The sequence below is a fragment of the Apodemus sylvaticus genome, chromosome 22 (assembly GCF_947179515.1).
Source record: "Apodemus sylvaticus chromosome 22, mApoSyl1.1, whole genome shotgun sequence".
Lineage (NCBI taxonomy): Eukaryota > Metazoa > Chordata > Mammalia > Rodentia > Muridae > Apodemus > Apodemus sylvaticus.
This window is the reverse complement of record NC_067493.1, coordinates 58,394,758-58,422,149: the sequence shown is the minus strand read 5'-3', so window position 1 is coordinate 58,422,149 and position 27,392 is coordinate 58,394,758. Positions and strand designations below refer to the sequence as shown.

The following is a 27,392-nucleotide window of genomic DNA, read 5'->3' as shown; positions in this document are numbered from 1 at the left end:
GGCAAGAGTCTGATTCACTGCCACTTACAGCAATTTAAATCCCAACTACTCCAACAGACACAAAGCATGAACGACTACCCATGTTTCAAACTTACCTTCTTAGCAGCAGCCAACTTCCACCTCCGCTCTTGGGCAAAGTCTGTGGCCATCCACTGCATCTCTTCCAGCAGATAGTCCCAGTGAGATTTCGGGCGTGGAGCCTCTTGAAGCTTTGGCAGCCGCCTTAGAGACCACAAGCCTTCCTTCCTTAAATCTGCTATTCGTTGATGGATCTGGTTTTCCTGTAAGGAGCATGGATGTGGCTGGTAAGGGTCAGCATGTAATTAAATGTACTCTGCTAAACCTTACTGGGTGAAAGGCTCAGAACTGAAAGAGAGAAACTCTAAGAGGCCATGGTTTGACATAAGTGTGCACATAGTCAGGAAGCTCTACTATGTGCACACAATCAAGTGGCTCTACAAGAACACAACAGAAAGTCAGATTCTCCCAGACACCTTCAAGGAAACCAAGCAGTGGAGATCCTGCTGTCTCTAAAGAGCAAGACAAAATATCTATCTAACTTGGTGTTAAAATAACCATCTAGCATCCCAAGCACCAGTAAAAAAGAAAAAAAAGTCAGAATGAAACTAAAAGAACCAATCTTACTGGGCAGTGGTGGCACATACTTTTAATCCCAGCACTTGGGAGGCAGAGGCAGGCAGATTTCTGAATTCAAGGCCAGCTTGGTCTACAGAGTGAGTTCTGGAACAGCCAGGGCTACACAGAGAAACCCTGTCTTGGGAAAAAAAAAAAAAGAAAGCAAACAACAACAAAAAGAACCAATCTTTACACCAAAGAAAGTGTGTACAAGAGAAACAACCATGCCAGAATTCACTTCAAAACGACCAAGTAGAAGAATCGATGGAAACTGACTACAGAGTTCAAACCAAACCAGATAATAAACACCGAGCTTATACCAATCTAATGTAATGTATGCTTCTTTTAAATCCTTTGAGGAAGCTGAACAAAACAGTCCACAAATCCTAAGTACCAAGTAATGGGTGGCAACTGCCTCTTGAGGATGGGTGCTCCAGTCCGTCACTCCTGCCTGAGTCCTATCCTTTAGCCATGACTAGAAGGAAATTAGTCTACCATGATCAGGTAGGCTGATTAACCACAAGGCAAAGGAGTCCATGAGTCTACTTCTAGCAGAAAAGGCTGCATTATTTGCTCCCAGTCATGGTTTCTAATGATGATAAACCAAGTGTTTAGTTTTAAAATATCACAACCTTAAAATAATGAAATGTATGTCACAAACCAGAATACTATTGAGTCCTGGCCGTGTTATACAGTGACATACTTCCTTGTTTTGTCACTCTCTTGGCCAGGTTGGGAGCAAGATCTCCCAAACCCAGGAACTAGAGGCTAGCCTAGGAAATTCCCAAACCAAACAAATATGTTCCATATTTGCCTATGTACACTTACCAGTGTTATTTGTTCTGCCAGCTTATCCTGAGAACCATCCTGGGATGAGGCTGCATTCTGAGCAGGACTCTGTGGCTTAGGGGGAGCTGATACTGCCACCCCTGGAGACCGAGAAGTGATAGGAGACAGAGCCTTGTTGGTAGCAGAAGAGGGTCTGTTCACTGGTGAAGAACGAGCAGGCGAGGGTCCAGGACCTGAGCCACTCACAGGTACAAGGGATGAGGAAGAGGAGGAAGTGGGCAGAGACCGCTGGCAGGGCTGGGCAGAGTCCAAGGGGGGCCTGGTCGATGCCACTGTCTAGTGGGCAGAAGACAAGTGAATCAGGGTCAAGACAAAGGCTTCTACAGGTTCAGAGTGCCCAAATTCCAGAGAGCTCGGCCAGCACAGTCAGTGCCTTCCTCTCCATGGCAACACATGCACACAAAATTAATCCCAACACAAACCACAACTCAGAACCACAAGGAAGATGGTGTCCAAAGATTAAATTGCTCTGCTACACACAGAACTTAGCAAAAGCTCAGTTATAAACTTCACTTTTGTGGTATATGATCTCTGAGCTCATGAAAGCTTTTCCTTTTCTTCAGCTTTTTTTTTTTTTTTTTTTTTTGCTTTTAAAAGCAATTTGTTTTCTTTTTCCCTTAAAGCAAACCAAACAAAATAAAAAAACAAACAAAACAAAAAAACCCTGTATACAGCCTAAGTAGGCCTTTATCTTCCTGGGTGAGCCTTCTGGGAGCTGGAATTACAGGTACACATTACGTGTAGTTTTTTCCTTGCATTTTATTTTTTTGGAAGATATTTTCTTGTAATGCTTTTTGAGTCTAAATTGGCAAGTTTTACTTGTAAGTTAAGTTTAATTTAATACGTTTAATTTAAAGGCATATAAGGAAAAGCAGTTGCTTTGACCATGAAGTCAAAAGAAAAGAAGGCTGTAAGAAGCCATATGACTGAGCACCACCAGGTTTTCATTCATCTCCCTCTGCTCATTGATTGCATATACAATTTGACCAGACAAAACACACCCCTGTTGCCATGACTTCCCCATTGCAGTGGGCTGTACCCTCAAACCATGAGCCAGAGTCCCTTCATCCTTTAATTTAGAGCAAAACAAAATCCGCATAGGACTGTTTTAGCTGTAGAAAAAAATGAATAAAGAACTGCTAAACTAGACTTTACTTTTTATTATATTTTTATGTACTAACATCATCCAAATGTCAGCTGAGCATACTGTTTTTATGTATCTTTTTTAGAGATAAGAGCTCAATATTGTAGCCCAGGCTGGCCTTGAACTCTCCATTTTCTGCCTCAGCCTCTTGAGTGCCAGGATTACAGAAGAGAGCCACCATGTCCCAGCTTGGCATCTTGCATCTTTTTAACATCCACATATGTCTCTTGTGGCAGGAAGGCTGAAGAGGCTGAAAACTTTTCTTACTGTCCAGAAACCACATTCACAAAAGGGGCCTCAACTCCATCAAGTCTGGAAAATTCTTCCAGGAGCCCAGAAAGGAGGCCACTTAGAGATAGGTGAACGTCAGGAACAGACTGGCAGGAAGGCCAGTCAGGACTACCAAGACAAGGAAGACTCAGCAGACAAAGTCTCAAGATTTAACAATAACCCCAACGGGTGAATATCTACCTCACAGGACCCAGAAAGCATGTATATATACATGGAAATAAAGCTTTGTGGGAATGTAGCCACCTCTATTCACTCATAAACTATTTGTCATGTTTTCAGGAACAAAACTGAGGGACTCAAAGAAACTGAAGGGCCTGCAAAGCCAAAAACTTTCTCCTATGGCCCTTTACAGAAAAGTAGGGTGAGTTCCAGTCCAACTCATAAGAAACAAGGGTCTCTCCCACCCTCCCACCATACTGGGGATTGACCCTAGGACCTCCTACATTCTAGGCAAACAGTCTACTCAGCTTCCTTTTTACTTTTTGCAATGAGGTCTGTTAAGTTTGCCAACATAGCCTTAAGCTTGCAATTCTCCTGCTTCAACCTCCCATACAGTTGTTATTACAGACTTGTGTTATAAGGTCTAACTAAGTCATGGGTTTCTATAGATTAATGGTTTCACTTTATTTTATTTTTTTAAAGATTTTATTTATATATGTGTCTCTGTGTGGGTATACATACGCACATGAATATAGGTGCCCTAGGAGATCAGAAGATGTTAGAACCCACAGAACTGTCTCTCACATTGTGAACCATCCAATGTGGATGGTGTGAGCTGACCTCAGGTCCCCTCTGCAAGAGTAGTATGTGCTCTTAATCACTGAATTACCACTTCATCCATCTACAGTTTCTTAAAAGCCTTCTATCATAGCTGATCCTTTTAACAACAAAGGAAGAAAATAAAGGTAAGAAAACACAGTGCTGCTCTAACTCAGGACTGTGACTCTAGGATAAAAAAAGGTCACTCTCATAAAAGTCACAGGGAGCCAGGTGTAGTGGTGCATACCTTTACTCCCAGCACTTAGGAGGCAGAGGCAGAGGCAGAGGCAGAGGCAGAGGCAGAGGCAGAGGCAGAGGCAGAGGCAGAGGCAGAGGCAGAGGCAGGTGGATCTCTGTGAGTTCCAGGACAGCCAGGTATACACAGAAAAACCTGTTTAGGGAGGGAGGGTGGGAGGGAAGAAAAGAAGGAGGGAAAAAAAGGGAAAGAAAAGAAAGGAGAGAGAGAGAGAAAAAAAGAGAAGTCTGCCAGCCACCAGCCAGCCATGGGGATAAAATTTAGTGGCTCTGGGGGACCCACCATCCTCCCCTAATCAAGTGTGCAGGAAGCCTCCATACCTGCCTGCCTCAAACTCTAGAATAATCTAAGAGCTACACAGAGTCCTACCACTTAGCTGATGACATGGCAAGATTGTAACCTTGTGGCCTGAACTTCTCAAAAAAATGAGACTAGCAATTCCACATCACAGAACTGCTAAGCAGGAAAACTAATGCCAATGGATTCATTACCACAGCTCATGGCTGTCAATACAGATTGTTGTTCTTCCCGTTCTGTTCCCATCTGTTTTAAGTTCTTAGTGTAGATCCTAACTGGAACTTAAAGCTCTTCTGAGTAGCTCCCTTATTAATATGAGGGAGGTGAGAGCAAAGGGAACCAGCACTGACTCCCATCTATGCTCTACAGCTGGTGTGCCCACTCTGTGCAATCTCACTGGACTCCAGGAACTAGGGAAGTATTCACAACCACATAGGTGTAAAGACAGTGAGGAGGAGCAGCATACTCAACATTACGACAGGCACAGTGCTGCCCACACTGGTGGGATTAATAGTATTGGAAAAGAGAAAAGGTAGCAGCAAAGGAGGACACCTAGCTGATGGTGAAAGCCCAGCTTCACCCTTGAACAAAGCTAGAGTCAACAATGAATTGTCACTGCATCAATGTGGGTAGGTCCCACAACTGTCAAGACTGGAAAAATTGGTCACCATTCAAGAGTTCCCAAAAGACCAAATGGGGTGACGAATACAACACCCTCTGAATAGCATGTAATTCAAAAGGTCGAGGCTTTCTCTACTAACAGCAACAATAATAATGGTTTTCTATTACTTTAATGATTGTTATTACAAAGTCAAATAAAATTAATTTGCATCTGCTACAATAACCAACTGTGCTAAGAGGGCAGGTAAAGCTGCTTTCCAGGAATGTGCAGGTTCAACGCAGACCACCCTACCAAATACCTAGACAGCAAGCCAAGCCACCTTTGCAGACTGTTTCCTCTTTTCTTCTGCACCTCACTAGTAAAACAGCCAATGTCCACAGAGTACCTGGGTCTGGGAGGAAAGCTGAGAGGTCTGCATCTGCGCCTTCCCGGGCATCGGAACATGTAGGGCCGGCTGGGCGGGCTGTGAAGAAGGAGCAGGAAGCTGGCTTGGCAAGGGGGCAGGGATAGGGGCATTTAGCTGTTGAGTCTTCACTGGGATTTGGAGCTGAGTTGGAGCCTCCACCATCTGTGACTGCTGGGAAAATTGTAAGGTGGAAGGGAGGGCTGTGGCTGGGACACTGGCCGGAGGCAACCTCGCAGGGAGCTGTGGTGGTGGGGTATGCAAGCTGGCGGCGTTCTGCACAGGAGGCCCTGTGGAAGGGTCGTACTGCTGCTGACTCTGCTTCTGTCCAGTGAGCTGTGTGGCCTGAGGAGTTGGGGGCATTCCTCCTGCAAAATAAGAAAGAGCCCGAAGCACTGACCTCAGTACATAGCAGCTTCTACCAAATGAGTCACAAGGACACACACTGAACATTCAGCCTACCACATAAGAACTGTTACAGTCAAAATGGGAGTGTCCTAGAGCAGACCTAAGGTCAGAATGAGCACACAAAGAATGAAAGAATGCACCCAACTATTACAAGTTAGTACTAAGCAAAACAAGCATTAAATAACCACAGAGTATCTGACAGCAGTAGCGATTAGGAACACAGAAATAAAATCACCAGAAAGCACAATGCAGAGATGTATGGCTTCTACTAGAATGTCAAAAACCTGTCTCTGGGGGCTTTCTCAATACTGAATTGACAGGGGTGCAGAGACATGTTCCCATGTGAGAAATTCACATCCATTAGACTCCCTTGACTGCATGGCTTCAAAATAGGCTGGGCTCCAGGTTTTGGGCATTCCCTCAGGACAAGCTAAGAGCACTGCTCTACTGCTGGGTCTTACCTTGGACTGTTGGCATTAACTGCTGCAGAGGGACTCCTGCATTCACCCCTGGATGCTGGAAAACTACCCCTGGATGACCCACTTCAAGACGAGGTCTCTTAGACTGCTCTAGAATAATTTTCAAGAAAGGTGTCGTTTCATGTAAAAATAAAACCACAGAAGTAGTAGAAAAAAAACATATATAAGTGTTTTTATAATCTTTGAAAAGGGAAGCCCTTCTATGCTATAAGGGATAGGTTGATATAGCTTCATTAAAATTTTGCAAGTACAAATAAAGGCGTCATACAAAAGTCGATGGACAAGAACTGAGAGACATTGCAACACGTGCCTGGCAGAGGCTCATTTAACCATTCCCAAAGCGTTCACAAATAACATGAGAAGTTTCAATGCCCAGGACAGTGGAGAGAGAACATCAATAGCGAGCCAAGAACAGGGTCACAAATAGTTAATGAGCAATAAAAGCTCCTGTGCAACCTTACTCAGAATCAGACATCCACATCAGAACAGGAGGTATGACTCTACCCTTAGGTCAACCACTGAAGATTACAAGATTTATTAAAGTAAGGAAAATGACAGATGTGAGAGAACCAGAGACTACTGACAGTAATGGAACTGGACATGTTGCTGGCAGGCAATCTGTCAGCAGCACCACATCTAATTCCTCAGGGACCTAGGAAGCTATTCCTTCAGATCAGCTATCAGATATGACAAATGAACATTTCAGACTAAAAGTTAAGTCTCTGTTCGTTTTAATAGAAAAAAAATATGGTGATAACTAGGGAAGACTAGAAAAGACTGACTGATAAAAGTCAACTGTCCAAAGCCACGTGCAGTGGCATGCAGCTGTAAATCCAGCACTGGAGAGCCAGAGGCAGGAGGGTCCCTCCAAATTCAAGGCCAATCTGAGCTACATTGAAAGTTACACACCAATCAGGTATCATGGGACAGTACATAATGATGATGATGGTAATAGTACTAGTACTACTAGTAGTAGTAATAGCAGTAAATTTTATTATTACTAAAGGTTCACCCACACAATAGAAAATGGTGCCATGATGCAGACAATGGGAGTTTCAGGTGCTTGAAGTAGGAAAGTAACCTATTATGGTCAATTTTTTTTTTAAAAATATAACTCAGTCTATATGTTTATATCTGAATTTTTTCACAATGACTCACGTAAGAAAATTTTGAGCAAAAACAGAGTAATATCTGTGAGAATCACAAAATATTGACAGTGGTCCCTGCTGTGGTTGCAGAAGCAGACATGAAATCAGAGGCAGCTATGTGTCATCTTCTTGAGCCTCTCCCATTAAAAAGGAAGAGGTAAAAGAAAAAAAAAAAAGGTGTCATCACATTATGGATCCAGGGGGAAGGCAGCTTAAAAAGAAACTTCCACCAGGCAGTGGTGGCATACGCCTCAGTCCCTGCACTTTGGGGAGGCAAGCAGATCTCTCTAAGTTTAAGGCCAGTTGGAGCTACAGAGCAAGTTCCAGGATAGCCAAGGTTACCGAAGTAACCCTGTCTCAAAAACCAATTAATTAATTAATTAATTAGTTAATTAATTAATGCTTCCAAAAGTGACTAGGCAATGAATGCTAACAGTGAGCCATACTATAATGGTTGTTCATAGAAAGTTAGATGAAATATACAGAATCAACTGATAAATTTCTAACTTCAATACAGATAAAAACATATAAATATTTTAGTTGAAAAGAACTCAAAAATTAACTTTGAAAGTAGAAATTAAGTTCTTTAGAAACATGTGGCAACTAAACTGCCACTACACTGTTGATCATGCTGGGCATACCTGTGGGTGGCATCACCTGTTGCCTCTTAAAGGGGTCGGCTTCTGTGGCACTGCCAGGCCCCACCACTAGGCTCCCAGTCAGGGCTTGGTGCTGGAAAAAAAATAAAAAGCAATGAGATTCATATTGTTATAGACATTCTTATTGTTATAACCATGAGAAGAGTAATACACCTACCATACCTATCCCAAACACTGATCTTACTCCTTTTAGTAAGGAGGTTACTACCTACCTACCTACCCAATGTCTTTAAACACACATACATGTAATGTATATTGATGTATTATAATTCTAACTTACCTCTGAAGAGGAAAAAAAAAGACTTATAAAGAACCATTAATTCTGAATTAAATGAAACTTCAAATCATCACAGATGTACAACCTTCGAAACTAGCTCTAATTACTGAATTGACAACAAGAGGGGTAAACTGGGAAATCTTCCTTTTAGCTCTGAGGCTACAGTTTGGATGACCTAAAATTATATACTACCTGCCCCAATTTCACAACAAAACCTCAGTAACATAAGGAAAAGTACAGGTGCCTTCCTACTGGGGAACACATAAAAAGCTTAACTAATAACAGTCTATCCTGAATCTTCAAATGTTTTTGGTTATATATACATAATAAATGGACATACATATATGTACATGTACACACATATGTTTATATATGTGTATAAATGCAAATGAAATATGTATGTTATTTAAGTAAGACTTAAAAAGTAGAAGAACTCAATCTGTACAAGCTACATGGTTTCAGCTACCTGCACCTGATATTCTGTAAAAGGCAAAGCTACAAGGACAGAAAAAGCTCAGTGGTTACAAGTGGGGAGGGATGAGTAGAAAGCAGCATGTCTTATCCAATCATCATGGCAGTCTAAACCTACAAAAAACATAGAAACAAGAGGGTGTCTCAGCATGTACTATCAACTTTGGATGACAAGAATGTCCATGCAGGATCAATTAAACAAGTGAACCCCTGTGGGTGGTATCAATAGGAGTAAGGCTACACTACACATGTGACATCTGAAAGACAAGGAAACGTTTGACTTGGTCAATTTTTACCTTATTTCTGTTCTGCTATAAACCAAAAACTGCCCTAAAATAAACAGCCAGGCTTGTGGTACATGCCGTAATCCCAGCACTCTAAAAGCAGAGCTGGGTGGCTATCTCTGAGTTGAAGCTACCCTGGTCTACATAGTGAGTTCCAGGCCAGGCAGGGCTATAGAGTAAGGCCCTGTCTAAAAAGAATTTTAAGAGAACTTAAAGCTGGGTAGAACATGTTTGTAATCCCAGTACTCTGGAACATAAGCAGAAAGACCTGGGCATAGTGAGACCCTCTCCAAAAAATAAAAAATTATGAAAGGCCGGGCAGTGGTGGCACATGCCTTTAATCCTAGTACTTGGGAGGCAGAGGCAGGCGGATTTCTGAGTTCAAGGCCAGCCTGGTCTATAGAATGAGTTCCAGGACAGCCAGGGCTACACAGAGAAACCTTGTCTCTAAAAACAACAACAACAACAAAAAAAAAAATCATGAAAGCAAAAAGTCAGACAGATCTCCATCTGAAAACTCTTCCTGCCATCTCAGCAGGTCTCGAGTAGCAGTGCTCCCCAGTAGCTATGGATTCTATCTCTAAAGGACTTGGGTCTTCCAATCTCCTCAGTGGGACACCTTAAACACCAGTTGCTGGTACTAATCAAAAGATTGCATCACATGCATGGTAGTGAACTACCTCTAGGCCTTGAGGTCTAGAGAGAGGTAGGGTTTGGCCCCTGCAACCCACAGTGAGCACATTGGTGGTTCATATTTAATATAGGAGGAAGAAAGGAGAGAGCAGGAGACAGTTTGCTGATTAGTCTTCTGTCAACTTAATATAAGCTAGAGTTATCTCAAAGGAGAGAACCTTAATTGAGAAAATGCTTTTATAATATCTAGCTATAGGGTCTTTTCTTAACTAGTTATTGATATGGAAGGGCCCAAGCCATTGTGGGTGGAGCTGGTGATCCTGGGTTCTATAAAAAAGCAGGCTGAGCAAGTCAGTAAGCAGCACCCCTCTATGAGCTCCACATCAGTTCCTGCATCCAGGTTCCTGCCCTATTTGAATTCCTATCTTGGCTTCCTTCAGTGTTAGAGTACAGCGTGGTAGTGTAAGCCAAACAAACTCCTTCCTCCCCAACTTGCTTTTGGTCATAGTGTTTGGTCCTAGAAGCCCTGAGACAAGAGGTAGACAAAAAAAGGGAGGGAAGGAAGGAAGGGGGGGGAGGGAGAGAGGAAGGAAGGATCTAAAAAATCAAAACATGTTTAACAGTGGCTTCTCTGTAAATGGGATTATAAATAACTTTTAATTCGTACATGTGCAATTTCTCAGTTTTCCAAATACTCTGAAACAAATGGGTATCACTTATATATCTAAGACACTCTACTGAAAAGTGGCTTGCATGCAGGAGTGACCAAGTAGTCTGTATTGGAGGAAACATACTACAAATAATCATAAGCTCTAGGTGAAACATCTGAACAAAGAGATAACAGGTAATAAATATAGGAACCTGTTCTGCAAAGGACCCTAGCAAGTTTCCCAAAGTTGGCATGTGGCATGAGGGTAGTCCCTAAACTACACTCTGTAGAAGGAAGACTGTAGAAGAGTAGAAAGTGCTGGATAGAGGAAGCCTGATCTCTTTGCCTAGCTCTGTCAGGCATTAAAAGTATGGCTGACCATTAACCAGGCAAACAACCAGGTAGCATACAGAGGCCAAGATAAAAACTAAGGTACTAAGTACACCTGTTTTAAAGGAGAACCAATTTGCAGCTACAACACAGTAGCCAAATACAGTAGGCTATAATAGTAATCCTAATACTCAGGAGACTGCAACTATAACGTCAGCCTGGACTTCATGAAGAAACTCTTGTCTTTAAAAAAGTTAGCTGGGGAGCAGTAAGATAGTTCTGCAGGTAAAGATGTTTGCCACCAAACCTGATAACCTACGTTACACACATGAGAGATTCCTGATACACACATGAGATTAAAAAAAAAAAATCAAGTTCCCTAGGTTATTCTTTGAACTATATACATTTGCCATGCACTATGCTCCTACAGCAACAGTTGTGCTTGCACACACATAAACAATACATACATACAATATACATACATACATAGTTATGTGTTATTCAGAACCTAGACAACACAACATGAGAAAGAACAGTGGAAGAAAAGAAAGACATGTAGCCTGCAGAAGATCCAACTCAAATGATTGCTGCCTACAAAAGAATGCACTTCCTCCTTCTGGAAGAAGACTTACATCACCAGGAAACTGCTGGCTAAATGTCTGGACCATGGCTTCTGTAAGCCTGGTGCTGTCACCAAAAGAAGAATAGTATCGAGAAAGAAGAGACTTTAAAGACATCTGTAAGTGAAAGAGACGCAGTAACCTGTTGTCTCTTAATTCAAAGTTTTTGGACATTGGGATTTGGACATGTGGTATAGAAAACACAAATACAAAACCTATCTGAGCCTTCTTTTCAAAAGCATGTCCAGTGGAGCTGGAGAGATGACTCAGAAATTAAAAGCATTTTCTGTTCTTGTAGAGGACCAAAGTTTGATTTCCAGCACCCACATCGAAACTAACAAGCTTCTTTAACTCCAGTTCCATGATATCCAATGCTCTCTTCTGTTTGCCACAGGCAACAGAACAAATGTGGCACATACATGCATGTCAACAGAACACTCAAGTACATAAAATAAAAATTAAAAAGAAAAAAAAAAGCTGGACTTGGTGACACACATCTTTAAAGACCCCAGCACTTAGGACACAGAGTCTATGAATCTGAGGCCAGCCAGGTTTACATAGTGAGACCCTGTTTCAAAATAAATAAATAAAAATTAAAATAAAATAAAATTCATTTTTAAAAAAACATGTACAATAAAACAGAATAAGATCCTATGTCATGCCTATAAACTTTCCAGGATACACATAAAAACATGAAGGTATTCACAAGATAATACAGAGGATCTGTATTCATATTAGCACAAATAGCTGCATAAACCAAAATCTATCCTGAAAATCTTTTTAGAATGCTTAGTGTAGCTGTCAGGACAAATACGTGAAAACACGAAGGCTGAGAATATGAATATATATTCATATATAGATCCATCAATATTCTTTGCTTAATATGATGTAACATGTCAAGGCCCATACCCTAACTCTCTTCTGACTCACAAACTTAAGAGCACTTCCCTATAGAGACCAAAAGCTCAAGCCTGAATACCAGCTGAACGGACGGACTACAGCTCTCACACTGATGGAAAACATAAACAAGTAAGCCACGTGGTAGTGCACACGTAATGCTAGCGATTTGGAAGCAGAGGCAGGACTGGACTGCTACAGTTTGAAGTCAGTTGTCCTCTGACCCCCACATGTGCATGTTACTTTAATTAATCATATCATTTAAATGGCTATGAAATATTAAATGACCCATTCCAAGTTTCTATATCTGAAATTTTGCATAATACTCTGTGAGAAGGAAAATGGAGAAAGTCACTGCATACCACTGAAACACCAATAATAGGGCAGAGGAGATGGCTCAACAGCTGAAACATATAGTGTGCAAGTCTAAATGGATTGATCCCCATAATCCACATAAAACTAGATGCTGTGTGTTCATCTGTAATCCTAGTATTTCTATGGTGAGATGGGAGGTAGACAAAGCACTGACGTGGTGGTTAGTGCACATCTTCAATCCCAGTATGTGGGAGGCGAGGCAGGCAGGTCTTTGTGAGGTTCAGGACATCCTGGTCTACATAACAAGTTCCAAGATAGTCAGGAATACACAGTGAAATTCTAAAAAAGAAAAATGACTCTTAAAAGTTGTCCTCTCAGGCTGGAGAGATGGCTCAGTGATGAAGAGCACCAACTGCTCTTCCAGAGGTCCAGAGTTCAAATCCCAGCAACCACATGGTGGCTCACAACCATCCATAATGAGATCTGATGTGTACCCTACCCCTTTCTGGTATGTCTGAAGACAGCTACAGTGTACTTACATATAATAATATATAAATCTTTAAAAACTTTGTCCTCTTATCTATACACACACATCGTTAAATATACACACATACACAGAGAAAGACAGAGAAGACAGAGAGACGGAATAAACAAACAAACAAAAAAATAAATATTTTTGAAGGACCAGGCTGGCATGGTGTGTGGCTCATGCCCTTAATCCCAGCATTTGCAAAGCAGAGGCAGTTTGAGGCCAGCCCAGTCTACTCAAAAAATTCCAGGCTAGCCAGGCATACATAGTGATAGACTACCTCAAAACAAAATAAAATAACCAATAATCAACAGTTAGATTGTGACCAATGATCACACACTTAAGAAAACTCCCAATGTCTCCTTCGCTTTTGGAACTGTGTCACCACTGACAAACTTCTCTAGTGTATCTGCTGAGTTCTGCTTTCTGATGCTTTTCTGTCTTGACATTGTGGCACAGCCTTCATTCACCCAAAGAGCACTGTGGTTGATACTCCACTGCCTCAATATACATAGCCATTGGCCCATGCTGCTGCAAAAGGATCTTTGGTTCTTTCCAGTTAGGGGTACTTACATACAATGCTGCTTGAGAACATCACTACACTTATGCTCTGGTACACACAAAATTCAAAAACTCCTTCTCAGGCCTACATTGCTGAGTCAGGGACGTGCTGATCACTCATCTTTACCAGTTGAAACAAAATGTCTCCTCTTGCCTAGATCAGGCACACTCCACCAGGAGAGGGTGGAAATCACCACATACTCACATAAACACATATGCCTTGCCTAGAACTTATTTCTGATCACTGAGTATGTTTAAGTGTAAATCTGAATGGCTTAGTCTACACTGAACACACTGGGCATCTTTTCATATATTTGTAGGTGCCCTTTACCTTCCACAGTCCCACTGTTCTTATACAAACAGGCCCCTGTATGACATATAAATGTACTAATACATTAAATTCTCCAAATACTGACAGGGATTCCACACATAAATTTTCTTTTTGTTTTGTTGTTTGCTTGTTTGTTTCGAGACAGGGTTTTACAATATAATTCTGGCTGTTCTGAAATTCAGTAATGTAGACCAGGCTGGCCTTGAACTCACAGAGATCTCCCTCCCAGTGCTGGGATTAAAGGCAAGTGCCACTACAGCCAACCTGAAAATTTCTGATTTAAGATTCATCTCCAGCATCTGGAGAGATGGCTCAGCATGAAGAGCACTAGCTGCTCTGCTACAGGTTCTAAGTTTGGTTCCCAGCACCCACATCAGGTGGCTCACAATCACCTGTAATTTCACTTCCAGAGGATCCAACAGTCTCTGTATAAATATAACACACGGCACACACACACATATACACACATAAATAAAAGCAATAAAAATAAAATCTTGTCTCAAAAAACAAAAACTTTTTAAAAATATATTTATTTCTAAGATCATTATAATGAAATCATAAATAGTAGAAATGGGTTACTGCTCTTCACAAAAATGAACCATGGCTGACCTCAAGGCTTGCTCTATCTATCTATCTACCTACCTATCTATCTATCTATCTATCTATCTATCTATCTATCTATCTATCTATCTATCTATCTATCTAATTTGATGCAGGGTCTTACTAGGTAGCCTAGCCTAGAACTCACTGTGTAGACTAAGCTAGCCTCAAATTTGCAATAATTTTCTTGATTCTTGATTCCTAAGTCCTGAATTACAGAAATGAACCAACACACACAGCCCAGAAGATACATTTGTACCATGAAGTGACATGTCAAAAGGGACATGTCAAAAGTACACTAGAGTCAGCTGGAAGAGGACTCAGTCAGTCAGTTCCAAGAATCCTGAGCATCAAAATAAATAACAGCTGTGGAAAAGGGCTGGGTAGTTGTTCGACTAAGAAAATGAAACCTCCTGGTGAAAAAAGTACACAGAGAGCTGGAGAGATGGCTCAGCAGTTAAGAACACTGAATGCTCTTCCAGAGGTCTTGAGTTCAATTCCCAGCAACCACATGGTGGCTCACAACCATCTGTAATGGGATTCAATGCACTCTTCTGCTGTGTCTGAAGACAATGAGAGTGTACTCACATACATGAGATAAATAAATAAATCTTAAAAATAAATAAATAAATAAAAAGATTCTCTATGCTCCAAAAACAAGTAAGTTTAGCAAGGATGCAGACTATAGGTTAAAACAGCCAGCTGTATTTTTATGTTTGAAATTAGGAGCTAAGAACCAGATTTTTGTTTGTTTTAGGATTTATGTATTTTATACATTTGTGGGTACATTGTCACTATTTTCAGACACACCAGAAGAGGGCTTCGGATCCCATTACAGATGGTTGTGAGCAACCATGTGGTTGCTGGAATTGAACTCAGGACCTCTGGAAGAGCATTCAGTGTTCTTAACCAATGAGTCATCTCTCCAGGCCCCTAGGAACTGTTTTAAAACACTATAACAGCAAAATAAAACAAAACCACTTAAATAGCAATCTAACAAGTTAGCATACAACATTAGCATGCTGAAAATTACAAAGAACCAATGAAGGAAACCAGAATTGCATTCAAGAACTGAAATACAGTTCTCCCCAAACTGGTTTTAACAGAAACAATGCAATCCCCATCTTATCCCAGCAGAATATCTAAATCTATTCTGAAAACTACAGGAAAAGGTAAAGTAATACAAGGACAAAAACAAAACAACAAAGGAAACAGAACCAAGGTGAGAATTCATGGTGCCTGGGCCACTGAGATGGCTCAGTGGGTAAAGGTGCTTATGGCCAAGTCTGATGACCACAATTATCATGCTGGAAGGAAAGAACAGCCTCTTGGAAGCAATCCTATGACATCTGCTTGTGTACCATGGTATGTACGTACATTCCTGAACACAAACACACATATACATACACATAAAGAGAGGGAGAGGGAAACAGAGACACACACCAGGCACTAGCACATTCAAACATTCATTTGCACAAACTAACACCCACAAACATGTCACCCCACATAAAACTTCACTAAAATGGATAATAGGTCTAAATGTCAAGTTACTGAACTTCCAGGCAGAAACACAGGAGATCTCTGTGACCTTGGAATGAGCAGAATTCTTAGGAATATCAGAATGGCAGTACATCACTTCTAGGTCTTTTTGACTTAGACCAAGTACAAACATAACCCATTTTTTAAAATGTTGTTATACTTCATCAAAATTTTAAATAATTGTTCTACAAACGATAGTCAAAAAAAAATTGCAACTAGCACACTACTGTTATACCAAACATTTGGTATCTATATTATGCAACAAACTATTGTATCGAATCTACTTGTATTGAAGTAGAGAGTGAAGAACAACTCTCACTATTGCTGAGAACAGAAAACCACACAAGGGGAAAAAAAGCTTATCCCTATAAAACTGAGCGTATTCTTCACATATGACCCAATAATCAGACTCTTCATTCCCAGACATTCATGCAAATGAAATGAACACCCATGCACACAAAAAATGCTCTCTGTAAACAACCACAGCAGTTTTGTTTGTGAATCCCTAAAACAAACACTCAACTATCCATCAAAGGATGAAAGGGTAAAACTGCTTCCTGAGAATATCACCAGGAGAACAACAGTCTAACTTGTAAAATCATATGAGGTTGGACTGACTTCTTAGTGTCATAATGGTTTTGCAGAGAACGTGGGTTTGATTGCCAGTACTCAAATAGTGGCTCACAACTGTCTAACTCAAGTTCCAGAAGATTTGATAAACTCTTCTGGTTTCCACAGGCACCAGGCACATATATAGGACTCATACATGCATTCAGACAAATCACTCATACACATGAAATAAGTTTTAAAAAACAAATTAAAACATACCAAATTCTCAGAATGGAGGATGCCTGATAAGAAGGGAAACAGGAAAGGCAACCTGGGTAAGCAGTCTTCCTCCTTGGAAAGAACAGGTTAAACCCTCTCACCCTACAAACTCTGTGGCCTTTGTTTCAATAACTTATGAAGACTGCCACAGCCATGATAGAGAAAAATTAGGTTCTTTCCCAGTTTGGCCAAACTGTAAGCAAATGTGCTTCCCTTAACCAACTTCTGCTTCCTAACATCTTTTGGAATATAAGAACCTGTGATGACATGTTATGGACCCAAGTATCAGGAAGCAGTAACAGTATTCGGCAATCAGGAAGAAAAGAAAAAATATATAAAATAAAAAAAACACAGGCCGGGCAGTGGTGACACACACCTTTAATCCCAGCACTTGGGAGACAGAGGCAGGCAGATTTCTGAGTTCAAGGCCAGCCTGGTCTACAGATTGAGTTTCAGGACAGCCAGGGCTACACAGAGAAACCCTGTCTCAGAAAACCAAAAAAAAAAAATGAAAAGAAAAGACAAGACAAGACACAAGACACAGGCTGACCAGAAAGATGATGGATCCATGATTCCAGTACACCCCACCCTGGAAAAGTCACAGACTTAAAATGCTGGAGAGTACTCACCAGAGGACAGGAAAAGCCAGACCATACAACGAGTACATGAGGACTTTTTTTTTTTTAAGCTGTGCTGGGACAGCTCTTTAGTTTATCAACATTCATATAACTATAGAATGAAGAAAAGTGAATGCTACTGAATGTTAACCAAACAAAACCAAACAAGTACTTAAAGTAGAATGTAACTGACTGTTTAAAATTTTATCTTTTGATGGTTAGTTTAAATGTTTCTGTTTTAGGGATTCACAAATAAAACCACTGTAATTGTTTACAGAGAGCATTCCATGTGTACATGGATGTTCATTTCATTTGCATGAATACCTGAGAGCCAAGAGTCTGATGGGTCATATATGGAGAGTATGCTCAACTGTACTGGAGAGGGCTAAATAAAGGAATGTAACAATGGAAGTGGTTAGCCAGTAAATGCAGAAGAAATATGGGAAACAAAAACCCTACTTTAGAGCTGAGGGGTTGAGGAAAAGCAGAGGTCTTCTTAGTCTACATAGTAAGTTTAAGAGCAGTCTAGGTTACTTAAGATCCTGTCTTTAAATTTAAAAAAAAAAAGAAAAAAGTGATTCTTAGTGATTCACAACTATAATCTCACTAGCACTTGGAAGAATGGTAGAAGAACTAACTATTCTGTTTGAAATTTGCCTGAGCCACAGAATAAGTTCCAAGTCAGCCTGGGGTAGAGTAGAAAGATAATGGAGGAAGGAGAGAGACAGAGAAGGAATCCACTCGAGGTCTTTAAGTAGTAACTGACTCAGCAATAGATGCTTGAAATAGTGGGTAAAAGATTATTACATTTGAGGACATTTGTAATTTATATCCTCATTTACTGAAGGAAAATGAATGTACACTGAACAAGCCACCTCAGATGTTTCAAATTAACATCACCAGTCAGGAGACTAGGCAATACCATGGCCTGGTGACATGATACACTGAGATAGACACACTGTCATTTCTTTTTTTTTTCTTTTGGTTGTTTGGAGACAGGGTTTCTCTGTATAGCCCTGGCTGTCCTGGAACTCACTCTGTAGACCAGGCTGGCCTCAAACTCAGAAATCCGCCTGCCTCTGCCTCCCAAGTGCTGGGATTACAGGCGTGCGCCACCACCTCCTGGCTCACACTGTCATTTCTATGACAAAACTACATTACTTGAACATGATATTAGAATATGTCAGACAATCCCATACAATAGAACATTCTACAATATAACTGGTCTCTATGCTTCAGAAGCAACCATCACTAAAGACCAAAAACCCCCAACTTAGATTAAAGAAAGTCAGAGAGGTATGACAAGGAAGGAATATGGATACCAGGTCCACAACTAGTGGGAAAACTGCAAAGGATTTGGTCCTGCAGGATCTAAATCTCAACTGTCAGTCACATAGCAGTACCAGGCTACTGTGGCATTTCCTGATGTGCCCTTATTAGTGGAAGCCATTTAGAGATAGGGGTCATGATACCATATGGCACTGCATAATCATGAGCAAAAGCTAATGGCAGTCAGTAAGAAAAAGCACAGAGGCTTCATGTATGACTATATCAGCTTTCGTGTTTGAAATTATATTAAATTTAAGGGAAAAGCAAAAATATCACGAAGGACAAAACTGCCTTCAGAAGCCAGTACACTCCAAAGCTAGCATGTATAGGAACCCCAGCTTCATGAATGCATTCTTGTCTTCAAGAAATTTCAGTTCTAAGGACCTATAGGTATATTCACACCAATATTTCCTCCAGCTAAGGAAAAAATCCTACTATGTCTGCTTTTTCACTTGTTCTGTTTTGCACTGTTTTCAAAATACAGTTAAGACACGAGAAATAACAAACATTAAACACAGCACACAAGGAACCCTAAGCATACAGTAACAGGACTTTGAATATTAGAGGACATGCACACTACAAGCTACCACTACATTGCAGGTCACAGAAAACAATGCAGGTAAGGTCTGTGTTGTCATTCACTCATGCAACTGAATTTCAGAACTGTATATGGCAGAAAGACTTTTATTGTTCAAAATAAGGAATGGGCTCTGGAAAAAAAAATGCCAAAGAGCAAATAGTAAATTGAAAGCTAAAATATCTGGATGAAAGAAACGTTTGGGATGAGACTACAATTTAGAACCATCAAAAAGTACCTGAAACGGTTGCTGCTGGGATGAAAAAGCAGCAGAAACATTTGGCGGAAGCTGGGTTGCTATAGCAACAGGAGTCCCAGTCTGCCCATCCTTGCCTGTCACAACCTTTACCTGAGAGAAATATTTTGAGAAAAAAAGGTAACAATTTTTAAGACTGCTCAAAATTATTAGAATTTCATTGCTGACAGCTCACTAATTTAGGTGCTTAAAAATGGAGTGTTTTTGCTTCAAATCCTATAAAGGGACACTGAGCTGACAGTTTCATACTGTAACAATTTAACAGCTGCCAATCTTCAGCACTCCAGTCTAGATCATAGACAACATTTTAGATTCTTTAACTTCCAAATATAAAATGGAGTGGCACTCAGGTATCAGTGTCCCACAGGTGGCTTCTTAAAAGATCTGCACCTCTGCACTGCTCTAACATTCTATAGCCTACCACATTGGTTACACAGCAAAGTTGACTTTAGTAGAAGCTGTGAGAAGTTGTGTTTTTCTTCACAAGTGCAGATAAGGAGGCTCAGCTTACAGACAACATTGGTAAAAGACACAAAGAGTACTCAACTCCACTGTTCCATGGTACTAGTAGTGGTCCTCAAAAATCACTGAGACCTTCTGAATAACAAAAAACCAGCCTAGGTCCAGTGTTGAAGAAGACACAGATGGCTAAGCCACACAGATACATCCACAGATGCTAGTGAGGACTCTGGAGCAAAGGCAAACTTTTGCTCAACAAAAGCAGGCTTCATTGCCAAAGGACTGACAGCAGTTTATTTTAGCTCTATCATAAAACAAAATAAGCTACACCAACATAATAAACACTACACAAGACAAGGCACAAAAGACAGTGCATCACAGTACAGCATGCCTCAGAGAACTTCACAACTGCTGTGCTGTTAGGGGAACTTACTGTACAACACTCTAGGAACCCAAAACTATCTACAAAAGCTTTTGTTTCAAGTATCACTCCATAGGTATCTGCAAAGCATGAGCTTAAAATATGACTTCACATTTAAAACTATATCTAAAACCTAAAAAAAATATATATATAGTTGTTTGATGCTAGCTGTACTTTAATTGTGAACATCCCACACAAGATACACCTAGTGACTTAAATCCCTGGTTTAAGACAGACCTACATAAACATTCAGTAAAACCAGGAAGCCAGGGGAGAAGAGCTAAGCTTCACTGCACTTGGAGAACCTTTCCTGTAGGTTGCCAGAGGACTAGCAACACTATCTTGTTGGCCAAGGACCACATATACAGAGAGGGGAGAAGCCTAGATAGTACTGGCTGAGCTCTCTGCCCAGGATTAGTTTTGGTTGTCAGTGACAACACCTGGTTCTAAAAAGGCATCAGTCACAACATAGTCCTTTATCTCCCGCACCTCCCCCCCTAGACAGCTACACTGAACAGTGCTTCCTCTATATGAAGGAAGAAGGGAAACACACATTTTACTCCTCTTTGGATCCTGTACACCCAAGCCCTACATTACCCCAAGCTCACACATTTTCAGTCTGCTGTTGCACACCATCTATTTTGCTTTACGTGGCGCTTTTGGACTACTGAGCTACTGTTTCTTACCTCATCATTGATAACTTCAGATTTTTCTTCCTCTTCTTCTTCTTCCTCCTCCTCCTCTTCAATGTCCAAATCATTCTGCCTAAGATATGCTTGTAAAGGGGCATAGTGCTTCTTTTTAAAAGCCAAGAAATCCATCATGTTCCCCTGTAGATGTTGCAAGAAGAACAGTTCAATCAGATATTCCTTGAAGACTTCCTTGAGTGCCTCCATTTCCTTGTAGTGGTAGTCCAGGCACTGCTTCCTCATCTGTGCCATCTCTTGGGAGGCTGGGGGAATCTCCTCCAACTTCTTAGGAACCTTCTTCATTCCTGAGCTTCCCACAGATGTAATAGGCACACTGGAAAGGCCTGGAGGCATGGTGGTTCTGGAAGGGCTGGTAGGTGGTGGGGGGGATGTCATCCCGAATGCTGAAGGCCCTCCCACACCAGGGAGCAGCACACCAGATGTCCTCTCAAATCCCAGAGATCGATTCATTGGCTGTCCCTGAAGCACCTGCTGCTGTTGCTGTATCAACTGTCCCTGAATAATGCTGCTGATCTGGGGTGGCAGGCTGGCTGTGGTAATGTGGTTTGGGCTGGCCAGAGGCTGCAGTCCAGTGCCTCCTGCAGCTGCAGGGCTCTGAGGCCCTAGATGGTGGATGGTGCCTCCTGACTGTGCATGAGGTTGGGAGAGTCTTCGTTCTCGGACAGTGATGGGAGCTCCTGAATGCTGTAGTTGAACCTGGGCTCCCTGGGCCATCTGAGTCAGGCCTGGTGCCTCCTGAAATACAAAGTGACCACCACTTGATGGACTCAAGCTGATCTGCCTCACAAGCACACTGGCATCCACAAAGCCTCCAGTGGGGCTGCTGCTGCAGATACCCAGCCCAGGGCCTGGGGCACCTGCACGAACATTCTGCAGGGTTTGCCCTGGCCCAGGGCTAGGCTGTGTGGGGCTTTGAGTCTGGACCTGCTGCGACAGCGGAGAGGTAACTTGAATGTATGATGGAGAGCCATGCTCAAAACGCCTCTGCTGCGCACCAAACTGAAAACCTGGAGAAGTGGGGTTGGGCAGTGGCAGAGGGGCCAGGGTGATCTGCTGGTTTCCTCCCACGACTGGGCCAACATTCTGCAGTGTGATGTTCACATTCTGCCCGGCCACAGGACTTCTGCTCATCAGCTGCTGTATCTGATACCCAGGGGATTGGGGTGCAGATGGGCTGGCTGATGGAGCGAAAGGCGCTGCAGGAGATGGGGGTAAGTTGGGATGGGCTGGCTGTTCCTCTTCACTCCCAGTGAAGGACCTAGACCTCTGCAGCTGATGCTGGACATTCTGAGGACCACTGCCATGGTGCATTATCACCTCCCTTTTCTATCCAATGTACTGTTCCCCTAAAAAAACCAAAATTAAAATCAAGACATTGGAAGGTAAATACAATCATTTGATTACCACACTTAACACAATTACCACTTAATAGCCCTGAAAACATACTTGAACATACATTCACACTGGCATCTGATTGAGCAAGAACACTACTTATTATTTTATATCAAAGAAAAGGTGGTCACTTACATGTAACCCACAACTTCCTTCCATCTCCTTTCCTCCACCCAAGATTCCAAAGGAAAGAAGACTACAGGAAGAAGGTGCCCTACCATCATAAATAGAAGAACAAGAAGCTAGTAAATCTCATTAAGAAAAAACTATGATACTACATAGCACATCCATCCCAAATGGTCAATGACCCTGTGACATCTGCCACAGTGCCAAAGAACCCCACTCTGATACCTCTTGGGATTCACTAGTTTAGCCAGGCCTTCCATGCCAAACAACTACATCTGCCTCTGAAGAACAGACCAGAATAGTTACATTGTTGATCCAAAGAAGATAGCTGCTGGCAAAGAGTGTGTTCCCACTAAAAGACCACCAGTCCCTTCAAGCACAGGTCAATACTGTCATCACCTTGGTTGAGGAGAGCTCAAGTGGTGATGACTATGTATGACATGGCTCCCAATGAATGGCAGTCTTCCTGTCAACATATATAGCAACAAAGGGGTCCTCCCTATGGCATAACCAAAAGGAAGGCCAAGCTGAGATGGTTACAGTGATGAAAGAACAGAAAGGACTAGGGGAGGAAAGGCTTCAGGAAGAAAGAGAAGACAAAGCAGGGAAGCACAATGTGGTGTCAAGACCACCAGTGCTGCCCCTCAGTCTAGCTATTTTCTACCATAGTTGACCAAAAACACAGAACATCTTCCTCAGGAGAAACAATGGTGCAAATCCATAGCCCCTGACATTTAGCAAACACAGGACAGACAGTGCCCCAAGTCATGGCACTGGAGTAAGGACATCAAGCCTCAGCATCTGAGTTCAATCCCTAAGTCCCATATGGTAGAAGAGAGTCAAACTCCCAAGGTGTCCTCTTACCTCTTACACATACATCTCAGCAATCATACAACCTGTGTGTGTACACACACACAAATATTTCATTTAAGAGCACATTTTTGCCACCAAAACAAGCAAAGCAGCAGCCTCATCTCAAGTATACTATTGCTTATCTCTACCAGAAAACAGGAAATAAAGCCATGATTTTGAAAAACCTAAAAAATATGCAAGACTTTCAAATCAAAAATATATCATCAAGCCAGGAATAGTGGCACATACCAGCAACCCCAGCCCCACAAAAGCTGAAGCAGGAATGTTGCTACAAGTTCAAGGCCACACAGTGACTATATAGCAAGACCCTATCTCAAAAGAGAAGTAAGGAGAGGGGATGAATGAAAATATGAATCACTTATGTATATATATAGGGAGCTTTGGGTCACATACTATTTTCAGAACAAGCTATGATTCCTGCAATGGTCTGACTATGAAAAGTTCACCAAACAGTTTACAGCACAATGGGAGGTAGGGAAAAGCTGAGGATGGAGTAAGTATGTCACTGAATGTATGGTTTGAGGGTAGGTCTTTTTGGTTTGTTTTTGTTGATTTTGTTTTTTATTTTCAAGACAGGGTTTTCCGGTGTAGCCCTGACGGTCCTGGAACTCACTTGTAGACCAGGTTGTTCTCAAACTCAAGAGTTCTGCCTGCCTTTGTCTCCTGAATGCTGGGATTAAATGTACTTGGGTATATCTTATTCTCAGTCCCTTCCCGCCTTACTCACCTGCTCCTGATGGCCAAAGAAGTGAGCAGCTTTGCTCCTCCACACCCTCCCTGCTGCTCTGCCTCACCACCACCACCACACAGAAACAATAGCCTCATGGAACCATAGACTGAACCTCTGAAGCCAAAATCAATCTATCCACTTTTATTATAATTTTTTCACAGTAACAAAAAGCTAATTAATAAAAGTGTCTAGCCGCACGGCGGTGGCACACACCTTTAATCCCAGCACTTGGGAGGCAGAGGCAGGTGGATTTCTGAGTTCGAGGCCAACCTGGTCTACAGAGTGAGTTCCAGGATAGCCAGGGCTTCACAGAGAAACCGTCTCGGAAAAAAAAATAAAATAAAATAAAAAAAAAAAATAGAAGTTTCTAATCTTTTAAATAAGTATTATGGGGGAATTGGCACAAAAACCAGAAAAGCATATACACACAATGATCTCCTTACAAAAATCCCAGAATGTCGCCCGGGCGGTGGTGGCGCACGCCTGTAATCCCAGCACTCTGGGAGGCAGAGACAGGTGGATTTCTGAGTTCGAGGCCAGCCTGGTCTACATAGTGAGTTCCAGGACAGCCAGGACTATACAGAGAAACCCTGTCTCGAAAAACCAAAAAAAAAAATCCCAGAATGTCAAGTCAACAAAATGAAGGAGCAAAAAGAAGCGCCTCCACATACAAGAATTCATAACTTGGATGTTGTGGCCATATCCATGTCTCCAGCTATAGGAGGTCAGGGCAAAAGGGCTGCAAAGGCAGGGCAACTCCTAAGAGTGCCCCAGCTCCGCTCCAGAAACAAAGTCAAGTAGAACAAGTCACAAAACCAGGTCAAAGAGATGGGGATAAAAAGTTATGATATACTGAGAAAATTCAACATGAACGCATCAAAAAGCAAATATCAAGTAAGTAAACATTTTTATTAGCTAACCCTCAGAGTTATACTAAATGTAAAAGACATAAAATAAAACTCCAGAAATATAATAATTCCTGAAAAGAATTCAATTTTGTAGCACCCAAAATAATAAAGTTGTAGCTAAAGCAATAGCAGGATTTGAAAGGATCTCAAGCTACAGAAATAGCTTAGTAGGTAAAGCACTTACTGCATAAACAAGAGTATTCAAGTTTCAATTCCTAGAACCCATGTAAAAGCAGGACAGGATAATCTGTAATCCCCAGGCTCCTACATTGAAACAGGAAACTGAGATAGGAAAATGCACAGGTCACAGGTCGCCTAGCCTGATAAATACAGGTTTGAAGAGCCTCTACCTCAAACAAAGTGGAAGGTAAGAGCAAACACTAGAGATTGCCCTCTGACCTCCACACCAGGATGTGCACTCACACACACATGTATACAATACACACATATAAGAGAGCGCTCACATTATATATACACAAAAATTTTTTTAAAAGTTTTAAAATGTTAACTACCAGGGGTAGTTAATCTTTAATCCCAGCACTAAGAAGGCAAAGGTAGGTGGATCTCTCTGAGTTCAAGGCCAGCTGGCCTACAGAGCAAGTTCCAAGTCATCTAGATATACAAGAGACCTTGCCTCAAAAATGAATATATAAGAAAAAAAAAATGTGCCAGGCTGTAGTGGTGCACATCTTTAGTTCCAGCACTCATGAGGCAGAGACAGAAGGAACTCTTTGAGTTGAAGGCCAGCTTGGTCTACAAAGAGAGTTCTAGGACAGCAAGGACTATTCAAAGAGAAAAACAAACAAAAACAAAACAAAAGAGTAAAATGCTAAAACTTTAAAAGGGGTTGGAGAGATAACTCAGGTTAAAAACACGGGTTGCTTTTCCAGAGGACCAGGGTTCAATTCCCAGCACCCACATGGCAGTTAACAACTGTCTGTAACTGAGGTTCCAGGGTTTCCAACACCCTTGCATGGACATCAATGCAAAACATCAATGCACATAAAATAAAAATCATTAAGCAAAACATTCAAAAACAGGGGCTAGAGACAGAGCTGGGTAATACAAACACTTCTCTACCACACCCTGGGAGCAGAGCATTTCTGAAAGGACATCTGAGTACAGTAGGACAAATGGCTACCACAAGCACCACAGAATACACTTGTCAGACACTGAATCACTAACCAAAGGAAAATCAAACATCTTTCTAATAGCTAGAGGAGAATGTTCAACTTAACCACTTATATAACCAAGATAAACAAGCCTGCAGTAAGTCCTAAACCACACAAGTGGCAGACCACTAGACACACTGCTACAGGGGGGGTCTGGGAAGTAAGGTGAGGTGACAGATTTCAAATGTCATCAACCCATGAAACACTGAATGGGAATGAACTCAGAGGGCAGTATGAAAGTGTAAAGGGCTTGGATACTCTATAACCTTTGATGTAGTGACTCTTATTTCCAGAATCTAAGAAAATTGACCTATCAATTTAAATTTTTTTTGCTTAAAAATTTGACCTACAGGGCAGAGACGTGGCTCAATGGTTAAAAGAAATGGCTGCTCCTCCAGAGGACCAAGGTTTAATTCCCAGCATCCAGATGGTTGGCTCACAGCCATCTGTAATTTCAGTTCCGGGAAATCTGGTATCCTCTTCTGGCATCCTCCAGCAATATTCATGTATATGTATGTATACAGACATATATATATATGTAAATGAAACTTCTATACATATAAAATAAAAATAAATCAATCTTTAAAATAGCCTACAAGATGATTTAACATGCAAGCCACACACACACACACACACACACTCTCATACACACTTGTACTCTCTCACACACTAATTTTTTAAATGAAATTTAAAAATACTTATCACATAATACAAAAAGGTAAAACATATAACCAAAACAATGCTCAAGTTCTAGATAAAGAATATGTAAACAAAATAGGAACATTCGTCAAAAAGACTAACTTAGCATCCCCAGAAACCACATAAAAGTCAAGCAGGTGGAACTGGAGAAATGGAACAGTGGTTTAGAGCATTTATTGCTTTTGGAGAGGACCTGGGTTCAATTCCTAGCACCTACATTGCAGCTTACAAAAGTCTCTAATTTTTATGCAATCTGTATATATGTATGTACACACACACACACACAGATACATTTTTCAAGACAGGAT

General features: G+C 41.4%; 1 protein-coding gene across 12 annotated transcripts in view; it reads right to left on the bottom strand.

The window, feature by feature from the left end:
* The window catches only part of Ep400 (E1A binding protein p400), a 111,035-nt gene that overhangs the window by 74,636 nt on the left and 9,007 nt on the right, over positions 1–27,392 (bottom strand). For 6 of the 12 annotated variants that reach the window (XR_007974987.1, XM_052167654.1, XM_052167653.1 and 3 more), the window contains exons 2-8: positions 21,161–22,530; positions 19,577–19,687; positions 7,934–8,024; positions 6,127–6,234; positions 5,240–5,625; positions 1,465–1,761; positions 96–281 (exon numbers count right to left, since the gene is read on the bottom strand). Coding sequence is in view for 11 of the 12 variants with exons in the window: in XM_052167654.1 (XP_052023614.1) it covers positions 96–281; positions 1,465–1,761; positions 5,240–5,625; positions 6,127–6,234; positions 7,934–8,024; positions 19,577–19,687; positions 21,161–22,495 (2,514 nt within the window). In the remaining variant the exon portion in view is untranslated. The remainder of the gene's footprint in view (positions 1–95; positions 282–1,464; positions 1,762–5,239; positions 5,626–6,126; positions 6,235–7,933; positions 8,025–19,576; positions 19,688–21,160; positions 22,531–27,392) is intronic. The other 6 variants (XM_052167658.1, XM_052167663.1, XM_052167660.1 and 3 more) reach the window with 4 other exon arrangements.